This window comes from Habropoda laboriosa, unplaced genomic scaffold, assembly GCF_001263275.1.
Source record: "Habropoda laboriosa isolate 0110345459 unplaced genomic scaffold, ASM126327v1 scaffold5, whole genome shotgun sequence".
Classification (NCBI taxonomy): Eukaryota; Metazoa; Arthropoda; class Insecta; order Hymenoptera; family Apidae; genus Habropoda; species Habropoda laboriosa.
The window spans coordinates 463070-482180 of NW_017100161.1; the positions used below are offsets into that span (position 1 = coordinate 463070).

General features: G+C 40.6%; 1 protein-coding gene across 2 annotated transcripts; it reads left to right on the forward strand.

Annotated features, from left to right (window-relative positions):
• Positions 1–980: 980 nt before the first annotated feature.
• Positions 981–18753, forward strand: LOC108578427 (glutathione S-transferase-like). Of its 2 annotated transcripts, none has more exons than XM_017941764.1 (5): positions 981–1168; positions 13531–13693; positions 14968–15135; positions 17609–17751; positions 18586–18753. In XM_017941764.1, the coding sequence occupies exons 2-5, from the start codon at positions 13549–13551 to the stop codon at positions 18751–18753; spliced, it is 624 nt and encodes a 207-aa protein (XP_017797253.1). In that variant the 5' UTR covers positions 981–1168; positions 13531–13548. The 2 variants fall into 2 exon arrangements, with proteins under 2 accessions (XP_017797253.1, XP_017797254.1); XM_017941765.1 differs by lacking the exon at positions 981–1168 and adding an exon at positions 10913–10968.
• Positions 18754–19111: the final 358 nt, after the last annotated feature.

Sequence of the window (19111 nt, forward strand, 5' to 3'; positions counted from 1 at the left end):
AAGAATGTTGAACAAATGTCGAGTCTTTCAACACAATTATACATTGTGATACCAGTTCTGGTTCTCTAAAAAGGTAACTACCATTCATAAATATTTACTCGCATACTTTTCTCTCTATACACAAATCCGAGGAAAGTCTGAAGAATTACTTTCCATTAAATCCTTCGCTTCTTCCTTGAAATCTAGTTAACTAAACTTAAAAAAGGACCTAAAATTCTGAAGAAATGCGTAAGTGAATACACAGGGTGGTCCAAATGTGACGAAAGGATTTATTGGGCTGGAACAAAGCGTCTGGACCAGTTCATCGTCCAGAAAGATCTAAATTCTCCCAGGATGGAATCACGAAAGAAACTAGAACAAAATTACATACGTGGTGCAATAAATCTGCATACAAATATCTAAACAGTCTTTGAGAATCTCACTGTACACATCGCCGACGATATAGGTACTACAAAATAGATCCAAGCTCAAAAATGACAAATTGACAAGTTCAACATCTGCAGTGTTCAAAAAATAATTTGCAACACTTCGTTCAGTAACAGACATACAAACGACGCAAATTAGCGTATCTCGTCACCAGGAATTGAGAAACAGAAGATGCGAATTCGCGTCTCCCGTCAACAATCTCCTAAAAACAAACGCTACGAACTCCTCTTCCAACCCAATTCCCCCAGCAAATGTTCGAATTTTCCCGAACAACCCTATAAATGCAACGCAACAAAGGATCTTCGTCTCGTTCGCCTCGCTGCTAACTGAACCGCGAAAGAGCTGCATGTCCAAAATACCAATCGCTCGTTTATTTACATAAGAAAAGAAGAAGAGGAGGAGGAAGAAGGTGGAAGGAGAGGAAACGAGCGCCGGCGAGGAAGGCAGAAGGCGGACGACGACGAGGACGGATCGTGAAACAATTTTCGTCTCGAACGGCTCGTTCGGCCGACGGGAGGGTGGAACGGAAGCGGGGTGGTGGCATAAATATTCCGAGGTTGCGCATCGTGCTCGACGTGGCTGGAAAGCCGAGGGCGGCGGAGGAGAGCAAGTGGTGGCGAAGGAACACGAGGGCCCCGGATTCGTTTCGCGTGCGAGCTCAGTGCGAGCCGCGCTCCGCACGAGTGTTCGTCCAGCTGTTCGCCAAAGGGTGGTGGATAACTTCCGCGCGAGGACACTGGCGGTGAGTTTGAATCAACCGCCGAAAAATCACTGCTCGAATATTGAAATCACGCCGGGATTAATTTCGACGAAGATATATATCTTCGCGTTCTTCCTTTCGTTTCGTTGTTCGTCGCTTCGAGCGATCTGCTCCAACGGGAAAACGTTTCGACTTGTTGCTACTCGGAGGGGGTTGAACGGAGGATCGAGTTTTCGATCGGAGAGTGAAAGTTCGCTTTTACCAAGTTTCCTCGTTCTTACGGATTATCCTGTGCGCTTGAAATCGTGCAATTCGACGTGCATTTAGTTTTCAATTAGAAACTTTCCAATGTTTTAACGAACTTTTTGATTCTGAGGTTGATTGGAATGATAAGGTGATTGGTTAACTGTTTCGTAACTCTTGTGCAGTCGAATGAAAATTCTTTTTCCATTTAGTGTACTATGATTTCTTTTTTAGACGATGTTCTTGGAATTTTTTGTGGGGTTGAATGCGACACGATTTTTTTGGAAATTAGGAATAACGAGATGATTAGTTAACCGTTTCATACTCGAATAAAGGTTGATTTCTTTTTTTAAAGTGATGTTCTAAGAATTTTCCGTGGGGTTGAAAGTAACACAATTTATCCAAAATCAGGAATCTTGGAATCTCTCTCAACTAAAAATTCATTTCAATTTACCATCCCTTAAAAAGGGTTGATATTAAATACACTTTTGTGTGAGTACTGTCTAAGGTGTCAGGTGAATGTAAATAACGTTTCCCCCCGAATTCACATTTTTCACCCGATGAATGAGAAAGATTGCATTTCACTGGACTTATTGAAGATCGTGAAAAGAAGGAAGCTAGGGGATCGATGCGTCGTCGGACAGCACACGCCATCCAGTTCGATTAATCATCTCCTAAAAATTTCTGCTCGATAATTGCTCTCTAACATTTCACAAACTGTTCTCTTTTAATATTCACCGTTAAGAGAGCGTCTGTGTATGCACGTGTGTGTGTGTGAGAAAGCGAGAGGGAAAGAACCGAAATAGGTCGACGCGTGTTAGCGGGATATTTTTTATTCATGTGTCCACTTCAAAGTTGTCCATACGTACCTTACCAGCCTGATACGGACCGCTCGCTTTTCGGTCTCCTCCCTTTTATTCCTCTCGCATTTTTCTTCCTCCATTTTTCCCCCCTTCCCTCCTCTCTCCCTTTGGCCTGGATATTTTTCACGCAGCTCGGGCAACGATGAATTTCCGCGTCGCGAAATTGATCACACAGGAGGGGGGATAATGAAAATTTATCGCCTATAATAGCCGACATATTCTCGTCAAAGAGCCGCGCTAACCTGGAAAAAATTTGCAAAATCGTCGATATCAAGTTCAGTTGTAACAATTGCTTTTTACATAAACGTGTACAAACGGGGGGAGGAAAATTGTAAAGAATTGAACTTATACAGAGTGCTTCGAAAGAACGTCGATATTTGTATAGAAATTTGGACACTTCGCGCTTACGCAAAATTTTTGAACGTTGACCACTGTTTTTGTATTACCGAACGTCAATTAGTACTAATGAGAAGGGAATAACTAAAACTGGATGAAAATAGGTACCACAGAAACACTCGAGTATATACAGTGACCCCAAATATTTCCACGCATTGTTAGAGTCTTTGTGCTATTGAAATACGTATTTTCAGCCAGTTTCTAGAAGTTTGTATAGATTTCGCCAAGTGTCGATTATTCGTTAACAGGGCTAAACTAATACAGGCGTTTTTCTTCAAAGAACAACCAACATTTCAAAAATTTGTTCACAGATTTCCCTAAAATAGTCTAAAATAGTGACCTAACTCATAATTTTGTCTAGAGCAGAACTTTAATTCACCCTTAAAAAACTAAAAATACCTCGTTAACCAAAATTTCCAAGCAAAATTTTCAAAGTTAGGCTTCTATATCGCGCCGTCAGTTCTGTTTCCCAACAAAAGTCACTCCCAGACAAGTGTCGACATATTTCTGAAGCAGCCTGTATCGGACAACGCTACATTAGGTAACGTATCGATTGCTATTACGTTCCATTCGATATTAAGAAAGAAACGTACGTTAGACACAATAGAATTCATTCGTGTACCGGGCACAACGTGATAACTGAAAAGATTTACGACTCGTACCTAAAGCACGAGGGATTGAAAGAAGGTCGAAGAATGAGGCTGAATGGATAAGCCAGAAGGAAGCGAGTCACGAGTACCTAACCACTCGAGATGAAATGAAAAAGAACGAAACTATGCGACTTTTGCTATCTAATATTCCCCCGAATGAAATTATAATCCATCCGACTTCAAGGAATACACTCGATCCTACACCCTTCGTCGATCCACTGGCGAAAATTTCTCAATTTACCTCCTGCAAGTAATTTTCCACATCGTTGCAATTATCTTCCGTGGGAAAGTCCGAGAAAAAAAAAAAAAGGAAAAAGTTTCGTTTTCCAATTTACCGCTGAAGCATTTACTACAACTAACAGAAACACGGTTAACAAAATTGTAAAAGCGTGTTTGCGACGTAATGCACAGATTGGAACTCAAATCAATTTCGTGCGCGGAACGTGTTCGTGATCAAACCTCGCGTCAGATAATTTATTATTGAATAAACCGGCCGGCGTCTGCCTTCGATGATTGGCAAGTCGATAACGATACGACGATGCCCGACCGAAATAGACATTCTACAGCCGCTTTTTCCGCGTAAAACAAACTCTCGTACTAAACTTCCTGCGCAAAAATTCCTCTTTAAACCGTCTATTAATACATGTACCGTGTACACCGTCGATCGAAACTTTCGCGTCATTGTAAATTTCGTTGAATAGGTGAATTTGTTTCTTCTTCTCTTAGAGAAAATAATTCGCAAATTTCGGTACTTTTCGGAACGAAGTAAATTTCTGCCGAGCTCTCGACGACGTTAATTGAAAATTTTTAAGAAAATTAACGGGTGGAGTGATCAAAATTATCGTCCTGGAAACTTGGAAAATTTAACCCTTAGTTACAGGGTGATTAATAAATATCAAATTCGATACTTTGAAAATTTAAGAGAAACGTTCGTTCAAAATCTACCAGAAAATGACCGAGTGGACTGATAAAAGAATTATCACTTGAAAAAACGAAAGAGGTGCATTTCAAAAATTAAATCTTCTTTCCTACATAATTCGAGAGATATCATTTTCACATTTGCATCCCGTATTTCTTGGTACTCGGCCTTTACACGTTCCATTACAAGGGAGATTATCATAATCGCCATCAAAGCAGCGAAACATCACAAAGCTAGCCCCGTTTTTCTTATCCGTTCCAATGAGAAAAACTCGCGCAATTCCGTGCAATTTCAATTTAAGATCAAAGCGTGCACTCTTCTTTTTACCAACCACCAAGTCGTCGAACCGTGTGAATTTCGAAAACAGGAAACGGAAGAAAGGGTTACACGCCTGAGCAACGAACTGTGCACATTTCTCCAAAATATACTCGCGATCGATCGTTATCAACCCTTTGACTCGGTGATTCATGTTCTATTTTTCACATTTACATATTACTTATTTCGCAAATACAAAATGCGAAATATTCAGCGAAAAATGTTTCAGCCAACGAAACACGTAGTCTAACTATCAACGCCATAACTCGGTCGTACACAGCCAGAGCTTTACCTTCGAGTCGCCAGCAGTCAAAGGGTTAAAACGCGCGTGACCAGATGGAGAGACAAATTCCGTCTCAACGGGACGATCGTGAGATTTCCACAGGAACAGACAGTTTCAGAAACGTGATTTTCTCGAGGAGAGGTGAGCAAACGGAGACCTGAGCCTGTCCGGTCGCAAACCGAGTTAACGTGACGTCGGTCCATCGCTGATTTTGCGTTCAATCGCCCTTTCGATCACGCTGCTCCGTTGTTGCTCGTTCAAGTTACATCGCGGAGAGTGTTGAGAAAATTCTCCATTTCTTTCCCGCTTCGAAGCGAGATGTGTAGCGTTCCGCGCGATTTCGATTGCACTTTGTCGCATTAATTAACTCGGGATTACAGCGTCACTCGTGGACAATCGTATTAATCGGGGTAATCCGAGGCAATTGATTCACGAGCGATCGCGCGGCACGCTGCCCGGCATTACGCGAATCTACGCCGTCTCAATTATGGAACCACTCGTTGCGAAGTATTGTAGTGGCATCGACGGGAGAATTACGATGTAATTGGGCTAGGTATGCTGTAATGACAGGATGTGTATTTCGGCGACGAAACTCCAAGGTTCAATCGATAGCAAATCTATGACGGTGAGGGCGAAGCACGGAAAAATTCTGGTTCAAAGTGGGTTTTCATTGATGGTTCCTTTATCTGGGAAATCTTGATCACTCGTCGCTATCTTTCGCGAGAAAGTGCAAAGTTGCAGATAGTTCGAGTGGTGTTTAAAAGATATTTCACGAACAACTGAGCAATTTATACAATATCACGGTGTTTCCGGTGGTACAAGCGGCAAGGGGGTGACTACAAAAAGAATAATTTTCCGTATCGGGCTTCGTTTACCGAGTACACGTACACTTACACATGATCTCACGTCTACGGCATACAAATATCATCGCGTTGCACTTCTGCTGTTCTTCCGTTGGAATGACGGCGATTTTGATGGCGTTCTTTGCAGTAATTAGTAAAATAACTTACCGGCACAAGCACCCAACGCGAGAATCGTATCGGCGTACCTACTCCCGATTACTGTATGTTGTCACATCGACAGAACGACCAAGACTGAAGGTCTCATAGTGAAATGACAACGAGCCACGACATTGGCGATGTTTACGAATCCAAACGTAACAAAAACTGGCCTACAAGTATACGCTTGGTATGCTTGGTAAATATTCAACGCCGATTTACTCGGAAACGAGGCCGATACGAAAAAATGTTATTCTTCTTTTGCCGCTTGTGCCACCAGTTCGAAAACACGCTGTATAGCAAAAGTTTCCAGACTCTCGGTTTAATAATTTATCGCGACGAAATGAAATAAGTAAAAGGGAACACGTGATACTTTCGTAAGCTGGCAACCCTATTCAGTCGAATGTTCGAAATGTTTAAAATGGAGAAAAAAAAGAAAGGAAAGAATGTCGGTAAGTAACTTTTTCGCAATCAAAGTAGAGAAACTTTTGTTACACGCTGTACATTCCTCGATTCTTTATTTATTCAGGGGATCTCGTCGAATTTAATTTCTGTTAAACGCGGAAAAGGGAACTTCCTCCCTTGACAGGATTTAAAAGTGGAGCAGTATAAAACGAAAGTTGGTTACAGTTTAATGAAAGTTTAAAATACGAAAATTGTGTGGAAAGAGGGAGGCCTTCCTACGCATCGATTCATCGCCGTGACGTTTCTCCAGGAGCACTGATTGGCGCGTCGCGTCGGAAAAATCGTAGAAAAAAAGATGAAGCTAAGCTCCTTACGGCTGCACAGTTTCCATCATTGCCTAGCAACAGCCTCCGTTCGTCTTTGAAGCGACAATCTCGTTACCGTGAGACTTCGATCTTCAGTTGCTTAATGCGATATCGACATCGGGACGGTGTGTCTTATCCAACGATTCGTCCTCAGCCAAGTTTTCACTTTTCCGCGCAGTTCGGATAATCTCGATGACGAGTGAACGTTCAACGAGGAAAAATACGATCCTCCTATGTGCTCGTCGGTAGACCAATGAAAATTGCGAATTACAGCGGGATGAAAGAAGCTTAATTGCAGTTGCAATTGATAAGATACAAGTATCGTCCTGTGAAAGAATAACAACTAACAATTCACAATTCACGGTAATTATTTTAATTTGCAAATTTATACCAATTTTCTCAATTTCAAATTTGCAAAAGAAAAATCGCCTCAAATCCTCCTCTCACCCAGTCTCCACCCTAACGACCCTCACCCAAAGTCAATATCAGAGAAAGACAGTGAGGAAAAGCTGAAAAAATAGGCAACAATTCACGCTATTTATTTTGATGTACAAAATTTATACCAATTTTCTCAATTTGAAATTTGCAAAAGAAAAATCGCCTCAAATCCTCCTCTCACTTAGTCTCCACCCAAACGACCCTCACCCAAAGTCAATATCAGAGAGAGACAGTGAGGAAAAGCTGAAAAAATAGGCAACAATTCACGCTATTTATTTTGATGTACAAAATTTATACCAATTTTCTCAATTTGAAATTTGCAAAAGAAAAATCGCCTCAAATCCTCCTCTCACTTTATCTCCACCCTAACGACCCTCGCCCAAAAGCTGAAAGAATAGGCTACAATTCACGCTATTTACTTTAATTTGCAAAATTTACACCAATTTTCTAAATTTGAAATTTGCAAAAGAAAAATCGCCTCAAATCCTCCTCTCACTTAGTCTCCACCCAAACGAAAAATTTACACCAATTTTCTCAATTTGAAATTTGCAAAAGAAAAATCGCCTCAAATCCTCCTCTCACTTAGTCTCCACCCAAACGACCTTCACCCAAAGTCAATATCAGAGAGAGAGGAAAAAAGAAGAAGCCACGAAAAAAAAAAGGAAGCACGACCTACGGCAACGTTACAGTTCAAAGAGTTATACTACGTGATTCCGAGAATCAATTATTCCGTCTGTCCTCCTCTAGTTAGAGGGAGCGGAATTAATCGGATTAATTCTAGCGAAGGATCGTTCGATCCTCATATTCGAGGCAGCAGCCGGTCCCTGTTTGTGACGCCTTCTATTGTTTGCGCGAGATTAAGCCGCCGGTAAACAGCGTCAGAACGCGACAATAACTAAACCGCGTGCAGATCGGATTATGGCGAATGAAACGCGTCTACGGCCGAGTCCGAGCGATTAACCGGGCGGAGGGTGGTTTCACCAATTCCGTACCAAGAAATTACCGTGTAACGAGCGTTTCGTATCAATTCTGTTCCGTGAATCCCGCCGTAAGGACTGCACAACTTGAGACATTCTCTCGGTTCGACGTGAAGCTTTCGCACCGGTGATCCTTTAAGGCTGTCTCTGGACGAAGGGAAGCTGGATTCTTCCGAGGCTATAGCCGGGCCAAATGTATCGGCCGGACAAGGTCATTTCAGGTTCCACTTTTACCGATTGATGGTTAACCCTTCAACGCACAATTGATCCTGGAAAAAGTGAAATTTTGTTGAATTACTTCCCTTCGTTTTCCATATTCCGCTAGCCTTTCTGTTTTATGACAGAAATGTAAGTTGGTGCATTAGAAATGAATGGGAAACTTATTTCTATCCGCCTTGGAAATAATTAGAAAAATATAAAATTGAGGGTTTTTGGCACATTAAGTTGAGAAAAATGTGTGGTTTAAGGGGTTAATAATTGCGCTGTGCAAACTTTTCGTTCCACGAATTGTATGAATTATGTTTCTTAACACAATTCTTACTAAAATGTTTAATTATGGAGAAATGTCAATTGTGTTAAATTCTCGTCACTTTAATCTACCTTTCTCGGTGTTATTTGGGATTTGAGTGTAACAGCATTTTTTTCGCCTAATGGAACTTGTTAAATACGAGCTACAGCTTCGTCGGTGACTCTCGAATCGAAGAAATTCGGTGCAATTTGGGAAATTCAATCGATCGAGCTGATTACGATCAACCAATTCCATTGACGTAAAATCGTTTCACGGTTCCTTTCGCTGTGGTCCTTCCTCAAATCAACTGCGTACGAAACGAGGAAACCAGATATTTCGACGCTCTAGAAATTAGTCACGTGTCGCGGCTGATTATCGCAGCGCCACGTGATCAAACAACTGTCGCAACGTCTATTCGTCCAACACTGTAAGGAACAATCTAGTGTTCTGGCTCATCCAACGAAATGAATATTGATTACATCGTTATCCAACGACGGTTTCTTCTTTAATAACACCGCGTATGGACGTAACGGTCTACTCAGAATTTAACCCTTTTCGAAATCGAGTCACACCTATTATACTAGAGAGAATCAATTGAAGTGTAAAATTGATTAAAACGCTGACAAGTGTACGTTTCTCAATTATTTTTCAAAATGGTCCCTGAATTTTCGACACTTACAAGTATCAAGGCACGTATCGAATTTGAAGCAAACTTGAACGGTCAAAAAATGATTAAGCTCCAAAGTGAAAATTATTCAGCCTGAAATCTCGTAGAATAAAGAGTGCACAAACCTGGCGAAGAAATGTAACTTAAATTACATTAGAGAACTTTAGCGAACGAAAAAACGGCGAGTTAGAAATCTTGTAGCAAACAAAAAAATGCACACGGTGAGAAAAGAAAAATCTGAGAAGGTAATATTAAAGCGCGTATCTTCGTTCTTTAGAAGACACCAAAAGACGACTTCTTTTTATAGCTCTCCAAACATCCTCCGCGCGAATCTCCATCTCCTCCGCCGTAAAACCTAAAATCCGCATGCTTCTCCGCATCAATAATTCTCCAGCCACGACCATATTCCATTCTCGACGTTTTCTAAAGCTCGCCCCTCTGTTCTCTCTCTACGTTTCCACCATTCTCACGCGTGCACACACGTATCCCTAGCGCGATATCAGCTTACCCCGTGTGTAGGAAAAAGCCACGAAGGATCGGTACTAACAAGCGTGAAAGCCGAGAGGAGAAACACGGAAATCGAACGAGGCGAAGTTAATTTCGGCCTATCGGCGAACCGTGGGCAATGAATCTCGACGATTTCCGCGTGCATATTCGACTTATCTGCTCGAGCACGCCTCCGCGTCTCGATAACACCCTCTCCTGCACGCACGTCAACACGCAACCCCCTCGTTACCCTCGAAAACGAGGCGGCCAGAGATCCGTGGTCGAGATTTCAATTCAGAACGGTTACGGAAGCGGTTCACCAGTCGGTGAATTACGGAATCGTTTTCGAAGAGTGCAGTCGAAGATTTCACGGTTCGATTGTTCTCAATCCAAGTCTGATGTTCCGTTAATTTGAGGTACTTTGGACATCTATCTCAAGCATACAGAGGGGAATTCATTTGCTACGTTTTCTGGATCGTGATTGGTAGATACAGTCTTCAAGCGTTAATTGTCGCAGAGAGGGTTTTTGATTGAACGTTGAGAATAATCCTCGACGGGTGGAAAATTATTTAGGTCGGAAGGGTAGAAATTATGTTAAGGGTGTTTTAATAATCGTTAATTTTGGTACTTCAGAAATTTATCTGAAGCACGCAGTAAAGAATTATCCAGTTACTACTTAATTTGCTATATTTTCTGTTTTAGTCGTTTATTCTGGACAGTGATTGGTAAATATTGCTGATTATTGAATTGCTGCAGAAGATAGAGTTTTTCGTTGAAAATTGGGAATAACTCTCGAAGGGAAATGTAGAAAATTATTTAGCTGCAGAAATTATGTTAAGGCTGTTGTAATAATCGTTAATTTTGGCACTTTAGAAATTTATCGGAAGCACGCGGTAACCAATTATCCACTTACTAATTCATTTTCTACACTTTCTGTAATAAATAATTCCAAAGCACGCCTTTATGCATAAATTAGAGTCGAACTTTTAAACAGCCCTCAAAGGGTTATTTTACAATTTTCGTAAAAACCCAATTTTCCAATACCTACAAAATTATTAACATCAAACCTACGAAAACGATGTTAAGATTTCGCGTGTATTTTGAACGTCTCATCAGGACAATTCCACATTACTTCCCAAAGTTAACAACACCAACGCTGTTCCCACTTAAGTACAAAACCCGGTGTTAATAAGTTCCGATATTTCACGAAAGATACTAGATTAGATTACGCGAAACATTTCGCACAGTCAGCAACAGTCAGTATCTCGCGAAAGGTTGACAGAGGCACACCGGTTTTAAAACCAAGTTTCCATCGTGGTTGCGCGACACGTGAGTACACGCATATCCGCTGATTCTTTTTGTGTATTGTTTGACAAAACAACAATATCGAAAGAATCCAGAACAAGTCAATTAATCAATGTCCTCGGTGTCGTGTAGCCTCGATAAAGAAAGGAAACATAAACCACCTAGGATGTCCACCGGTTTTCCCTCGTTTTCCAGGGGAAAACTCAATACTTTCCAGCGGAATCGGAGAAATACGAGAGAGAGCAAGAGAAAGTTGAGCGGTATCGCAGTAATGGCATAATCGATAACGATTGTCACAGAGAAATTAATATCAATCCTGCGCTCCCCCTTTTTCCTCCCTCCTCTCATTTCCGTCCCCTTTACTTTCACGAATTCCGTATCGAAATCACCATGCATTTACAGCAAGAGAAACACCGACGAGGCGAAGAGAAAGAGAGAAATTCGACGGAAGTTGCAAGAGTCGGTTGCACGTGTTAGATCGCGATGGAAAAAGGACGATATCCAACCCCGCCGTTTCTTGCGCCGTTTTCTTTTCAAGCCTCGTTCACCTACTGCTGGTATTAATTTCCGTGGAAAACTTCAACTTCCACCTGGCGGTTTTTCAATCGAGGATCGCGGCAGCTCGTTAAATAAAACCGTGCGCGAGGTAACCTTTACGCGAGATAATTAACTTTCGTGGCACAAAGAACGACGCCACGTTCAATATTAATTCCCATTCAACTGTGTATCTGCGAATGAAACGGACCAGATTCACGGAGGAATTTCTTTTTCACGATCGCGACCAATCATTGTCGATTATCGCGTGAAGAGGAAACGATCGTGTCTTCGTACGTTCGTCTGCGGTTTATCTCGGAATTTTGCGCTGACGTTGAACTCTGATCTATCGTCTCCTCGATCACGTTAATCTTTCCTTTTCTTAATTTACTTCTTCCTGGCCTTACTTTCCTCAATCAACACGAAAAATCGCATTTCCAGTGATCCGCAAAATTGATCGCTTAAATCATCACGCGAGTGTCTAAAAATTGATCGCTCGAGTGTCGAAAAATCCTCAGTTTTCCCACATCGACCGTTAAATTTCACAAGACTCTCGGTAAATTGCAGAACCTAGGGATAACATCTGAATTACAAAGCGAGTTTCATTCCCTCTTGGAAAAATCCCACATTTCATATTACAAGATTTAATATTTACTTTCTTCCATTTCTCCCTCGAATCCTGTTTTCTACTTTTTACAATATACACACGATGCGCCATAATCGATCCACACCCTCCAACAAACAAATAAGCCATTCACCGAGGCAGGACGCGTTGGATCGGAGTTACTTGCCGTTTGAACAGGTGTTTTTCACGTGATAAAAAATTAAGAGGAGAATCAGAGCGGTATTACTACGGGCTGATTCGAAGCAACAAATTGTAACACAGGAGCTACGAAAGGAGGTTACAGGGGTGGATTGGACGGGATGAAAAATCTTTCGAGGGGGCGAAGAGCTTGCGGTCACCGGGCTCTCCTCACGTTTTTCCGCTTTAAAAGCTCCGTTCTCTTGCCCTGGGATAGAAGGTGCGAGGCTATTGTCCGACGATTTTAAGGATACCTCGTTAAATGCTTCGAAATTTACGAGGCAGATCCCAGAGCGCCTCTTATCTCTCTCGTGCCTCTGTCTTGAAAAATTGTGCCAGATTTCTGCTCCTTTTCTTTTTTAATGCCTTGGCAAATTCACCTTACCTACCGTATTTGCACCGTATTTTCCCCGATTAATTTCATCGCTTTTTTTTTTTTAGAGCTGATAGACGTCAGTTTCTTCTTCTTCTTTTTCATTTCTGTATTGTTAAAAATGGTTCTTCGGAGTAGAAACTGACGCGAATTACGTTTGAAAATTTCTCTCGAATAGATTCGTTGGAAAACGTGAAAATTAAAACTTGTTCGTATTTTTTTGGTTACCTTCATCGTTATTTCATCATTTATAACTTGCGCTATCTCGCGAACAGATTGAAAGTTCGTTGAAAAATGCTTCGAATAAAAGTACACTCAGATTCATTCGGTGTTTCATTTACAATTCAACAAATTTAAATTTTATCCAACGCTTCAGTTTTTCACTCGCGCTACTTTATGAACAGACTGAAAGTTTGTCGGAAGATCCTTCGAATAAAAATACACTCAAATTCAGTCGGTGTGTTTCACTTACAATTCGTGTAATTACCTCTTCATTACGATATTCCTGCTAAAATGAGGATTCGTTGAACAAAAATCTATTCAAACTAATATCAATTTTATCCCAGGTTTCACTTTTCATTCATTTTTCGTTCGCAATTCTTCGGGAACAGATTAAAAGTTTGTCGAAAAGTCCTTCGAATAAAAATACACCGAAATCCATTAAACATTTCATTTACTATTCGTCGCGATATTCCTAATAAATCGAGAATTCGTGTTCGAATTAATTAAAATTTCATCCGTCTCTTTGCTTTCCGCGTTAACTTCAAGCAAACCGAGAATTCGGTTGGACAGAATTGGTTCTCGAAGGACCATCGATCCTAATTTCACAGAACCGTCACTGTCGACGCTCGTACGATAAATTAAGACATTCTTCTAGATCCGCAGGTAAGGGAAAATGTGCGAGGTACAGCCGACTTACAAACTGATCTACTTTAACGCCCGTGGTCGTGCCGAGCATATACGCTACATATTTGCATACGCTGGCATCGACTATGTCGACGAGAGGATCCCCAAAGAACGGTGGCCTGAATTGAAGAAATGTAAGTGCACCAAATCGATTTTACTTTCGCCTTTCAGTATGAAAATCCTATTCACGCTGCAAAATTTACACCGGTCTCCCGCGTTTCTTTCACTTGCAAATCCGACACGTTCAACCTACCATTAAACGGGAGGAAATTTCTGTTTCTACATTTGACAAAGTGTAGACGCAACTTTTCACCACGATCGACGCTACAGAAATCATTCGCACGGCGAATTAAAAGCTCGCAACACAACGGAGATTGGATAACGATAACAATAACGAATTCAACGAGTGACAATTAATATCGCGAATATGTACACTTTTGTTAGTTTTCGATTGATTCGTGCTCAACTTCAAATTATCCTCGGAGCATTTAGTTGAGTTCTTCAGAATTTTGTTAAATTGTTAGGGCATTTCATGAGGTCGTAAGTCATCTCGCATGTTCATATTTTAAGGAAAAATCGAAGAATTTTATAGAGAAGGCTGATCTAAATTTCGGTGTAAAATTTGTCACGAATTTACAAGATAACACAACACAAAATAAAAATTCCTACTTATTGTGAAAGCATGTTTAAAATACCGATCCTTTCGGTATAAAATTCTTCACGAACTTATGAGAAATCTTCTCAATGCCAAACCTGGCACAAAAATCTCCTAGACCAAATTACAAACAAGAGAGGACACTCGAAAATCACTCAAAAAATTACCCACCCTCAAGCACAATTTCACAAAAAAAAAGGAAAAGAATACACAGAAGTAAGAACACTCGAGAAATCCCTCAACAAGTTAGCTACACTCAGGTACAACTTAACAAAGAAGAGAAAAAAAAATACACAGAAGTAAGAACACTCAGAAAATACCTCAAAAACTTAACTACACTCAACTACAACTTAAAACGAAAAACACAAAGAGGTAAGAACACACGAAAAATTACCCACACTCAAGCACAACTTCACAAAAAAGAAAGAAAAAAAAAAATAGAAACAACCACCGCGGAGAAATATTCGCACGAAGCGTCTAAGACGGCCGATACTCGAGACGTTCGCGCCGCAATCGGGAAAAAACGAAGGCATATGTTTCGTTAGTAGGCCACGCTGATTAAAAGCCTCCCGCGATTTTCGCCCGCCGCTATTCACCGAAACGCAACGCCCTCGAAAGCTTCGCGATTTCTCATCGATCTCACCACCACCACCACCACCACCCCTCTCCCTTCTCCTCTCTCTCTCTCCTCCGCCCTCTACTTCCACCCCTTTCGCAACACGCTTTGCTTCACTCTCAACTGTTTGTTCTTAGCGATGCCTTATGGAATGCTGCCTGTTCTGGAGATAGACGGGAAACCGATAGCGCAGAGCAACGCTGTGGCGAAATACCTGGCTAGGAAGCACAATCTAACCGGAAAGGACGAATGGGAGGCGATGATGTGCGACGTTCTCGTCGATACTCTTGGAGATCTCAAGCAATGTGAGTGGCTTCTATGTGTGACTTTCCGTTTGTCTGATATGGAGAGAGAGAGAGAGAGAGAGAGTAGGGGAGAATTCTCTACGAGCATCCCCATCCTTCACAAGATGACAGCAAAACGAGATGTGTCGTTTCGTCGTATGAAATGTACGAGGAGGTTTCGCTGATAAGAGAAACGGGGACACGTTCGTGATATTCGATTATTGCTTTCATCGATATAACAACATCTTTCAACAGGTATTTTTATTCCACCATGATTATGTGCGTATCTTCGAGGGAGATACTACGCGGATAATCTTGTCCGATCGAGTTTATCGATACTTTCGTAGAAGACAAGTGGAATTATATCCATTTTAGAGAAGAAGATAAGGGGAATTGATAAAGAGAGGTGTTTCACGATTCCGTGAAACTTTTCTGTCATCGTTCGAGCTTCTTTCGACGGGGGTTGCGAAATGTTGAAACACACAGAGCGAGAGAATGTGCGCAGGTTGAATGGATTAAAGTTTCGAGGTTTCGTGCGGGATATATTGGAAAGTGGTTCTCTGACATGGAATCTGATTAAATCCGAAAATCCGTGTGTTATGCTAAATAACAATGCAACCAGTTATTTCCCCATCTCATACGTGGTTTTCTGCACAGCGTTTCTGGAGTATTGCGTTAACTGATGCAATTGTGCAGCATTTCTTTACGATTTTTAATTCGATCTCCTTCGTTCTTCTGAATTAAACTCTCGCCGCAAGAAGATCTCATTAGACGATACCACATCTCTCTGCTTCCGCTTGGAATATAAAAGTGGCGATTACAATTATAATTCTGACATAATTGTGTAACTACAAAGATTATCTTAAACGTCTGATATTCGGATTAAAAGATACTTTGCTATCTCTCTGCTTATTAACTTTATCTAACGATTACGCCATTCCTCGATTATAATTCACTTTCTGCTTGATTTACACAAATACCTCGGCAAGATTCCTTTTCCATTCGCATCGGCTAATTTTTCCTTTTCAACTCACAGTTTCTTCTCTCGCCCCCGTAAAAACTGAGGAATAACAAAGTGTTGCACTGTGTAACAAAGAAAGATCGCGGCTCGCAATAACGTTACTAATTTCCAATTACGATATGCACGATTGCGTTACACTGGATATTTGCATAATGCGTTAACGATCCGCGCGCGTAGATCGCATAAATTGAAGGTACTGGCGAATCGTAACAATTCGATCGAATTGGAGAATTATTACCGGAGTAAAGGAAGAAGAAAAAAAAGACAGAACGAAGGAAACAGGCCATCGATTCAGTAATAATGTAACGATCAACGTATTCTGTTCCCTTTTTCCCGCCTTTTTTTTTTCTTCTTTCAATGCACGAATTGCGTCGTCCGTGGAAAATTATCGTATCGATATCGTATTATGCCATTAAAATTGATCGTAGTTGCGAATCCCACGAGTATAATTCTTCTCTTTTTTCCTTCTTATTTTTCTCACGTTTTCCATTCTACGCTTTGTTTCCATTCCACGTTTCGCCTTGTTGTATCGACGATTCGACGCGTATCAACAGCTGGTAACATCGCCGATCCATATATAAAGTATATACGTGTTTTTTTTTCGATGGGCTCGAGTTATCGTCGATTGTCATAATCATCGAGGAACGTAATTACAAACGACACGCCTACGCGATTTCTTTCCATTTTTTTTTTTTTTTTTGCCTATGCTTTATCATATACATATAGTTACGTGACATACGAAAAATGTGAAGCTAACGAAACAAGCTAAGCGTATCTGTTATGCCAGGAAATGTGCGTTGAGTAAGAGATTAAACTCGTCGTGATAATACAGATACAACTATGCAATTTGTTATTCGATAATTCTGGTTACTGTGACCTTTTCAAGATCAACGTACACATTTTTCTAGTTACTCCGATAGGTATTTATTTCGATTCAAATCTTCCTCTGGAAAATGTAAAAAAGTAGAATCTTTCAACTCGACAATTTTCACAACGCAAGGAGTAATTAAAATTGGAAATAAAGCTATCTAAAATATTTCCAGACAATCTCCGTTAACTTATCAAACGGAAAAAATAGAATGGTCGAGCTCGGAAACTTCCACAACACGAGGGACTAATAAAAACTCCAAACTAACCTCAAAATAAATTTCAAAAAATATTCCCTTCAAAGTTACCACCACGCGTCTGATCGTCTACTAAAAAGATTCTCCAACTTTCCAAGAAATTTTCACCGCGAAGGTGAAAAGAAGAGAAGCGTTACGGTCAAACAGCATAAACTATGAAAATTCGTCGCGGCAACGAAAATCAGAGGGAAACGAAGAGAGAAACGAAAGAGAAATTGTGAAAAAAAAAACCACGTAGAGACGTGAACACGTTTCTTCTTTCACAAGTTTCTCTCTCTTTTTTCCCGTCTTTTTCGGAAGGAAAAAGACAAATGAACGTCAGAGTTGTGACGGCACGTGTGTGTTCCAGCTATGTCTCAGTATCGCACCGAGGAGGACCACTTCAAGAAAGAGGAGAAGAAGGCGAAACTTCTGAAAGAAACGATACCGTTTTACTTGAACAAGTTCGAGCAGACCGTAGGCGAGAACGGGGGTTACACTGTTGGCTCCACCGTAAGTCGCTGTTGGATTTAATATTAAAATTTTTACCGTTTGCGTAAAAAGTTCGAGGGGACAGACGGCGAGGGAAATGTATGTCGAGTTGCGCTCGATGTATAAAATTCCACGGGAACTTTGACGCGAGCGGCGATTGCTTCAGCTAGTGAAAAACACGCTGAAATAACTTGTCACCTTTTCCTATTTTACTACTCTGTTCAACAAGTTCTCAGAATAGATCGAGTAAAAAGTAGAAATTGTTCGTCGATATTTCGTCGCCTTCGAAAGTAATCCTCGTTGCTTGCGATGAAAACATACACTTCTGCTAATGGTGTTTTCAATATTCATCTCTGGATTCGAGTGTTTGCTGGAACTTCGTTTCTGAGAAGAGTTTTAGCTCATTTAGAGTATTTTTCCTTTTGTCGCCTGAATTCACTGAAAATAGTGAAAGTTTCAATTTGAGAAGTAGGAAAAAGTGGATGTAATTGTTGATTAAAAATTGGGAATAAACATCGAAGAGTGTTTCATCGTGTTGCAAAAAATTTATAGGTTATCTTTCCACAAATTGGGTCATTTTTTTTTTTGCGGATCGAATCACGCCTCGTGATAGCCAAATTGTTTATCGAGTGTTTCACCGGTAGATAGGAATTCTTTGTGCACCATAACCTAATAATCATAGAACGAGTTTGTCCTAGAACTGTTTTCAATAGAGTAGTATATTTCAAGACGCATATAAAAAGAAATTTCAATTTTTCTATAATAATTATGATTTTTTTATAATTTTATAATTCAAGTAAAATTTTTCGCGCGAAAAAAAGTGACGAATGAATGAATTTTCGAATTACCTTTCAGACAACGTGGGCGGACTTCGTGTTCGCGGTGGCACTCGAGAATTTCGAGAATATATTTGGAGCGACAGCTTTGGAAAATTATCCGAATCTCCGAGCACTGAAGAAAAGGGTTCACGAGATACCTGCTATCGTTGACTGGCTGGCGAAACGACCTCACACAGAGTTTTAAAAATTCTGTGATTCTATGTGAAAAGAAAAAAAAAAACGAACGAGTACATATCCTATACTCTCTGTATGCGCTTGGTAAAAATTATTGTGTTGGTCAACGTGTTAGGAGTTACAAAATGTCGCAAAGTGTAACGATGTTATTCACGATATTGTCTGTCTGGGCGTTGAACATTTGGCAGTAGAATGAAAAACAAAATTTCAGCTTGTACTTTCATTGTAAATTCATTTGGTGACTGACTTCGTTTTCATTTTGTAAAAAATGTTAAATATTCGTTTTAATATACGAAGCGTAATAAATGTGCATTTATCGTATATATAGGGTATCTCGAGATAAATATGCACCATTATTTTTTGTAATT

What these genes read in the sequence shown, in the direction of transcription:
- LOC108578427 (XM_017941764.1), top strand. Translation starts at nt 13,549, where the DNA reads ATGTGCGAGGTACAGCCGACTTACAAACTGATCTACTTTAACGCCCGT. An exon ending in GTGGCCTGAATTGAAGAAAT is followed by an intron (nt 13,694 to 14,967) that starts GTAAGTGCACCA and finishes GTTTGTTCTTAG; the next exon opens with CGATGCCTTATGGAATGCTG. An exon ending in GTTACACTGTTGGCTCCACC is followed by an intron (nt 17,752 to 18,585) that starts GTAAGTCGCTGT and finishes ATTACCTTTCAG; the next exon opens with ACAACGTGGGCGGACTTCGT.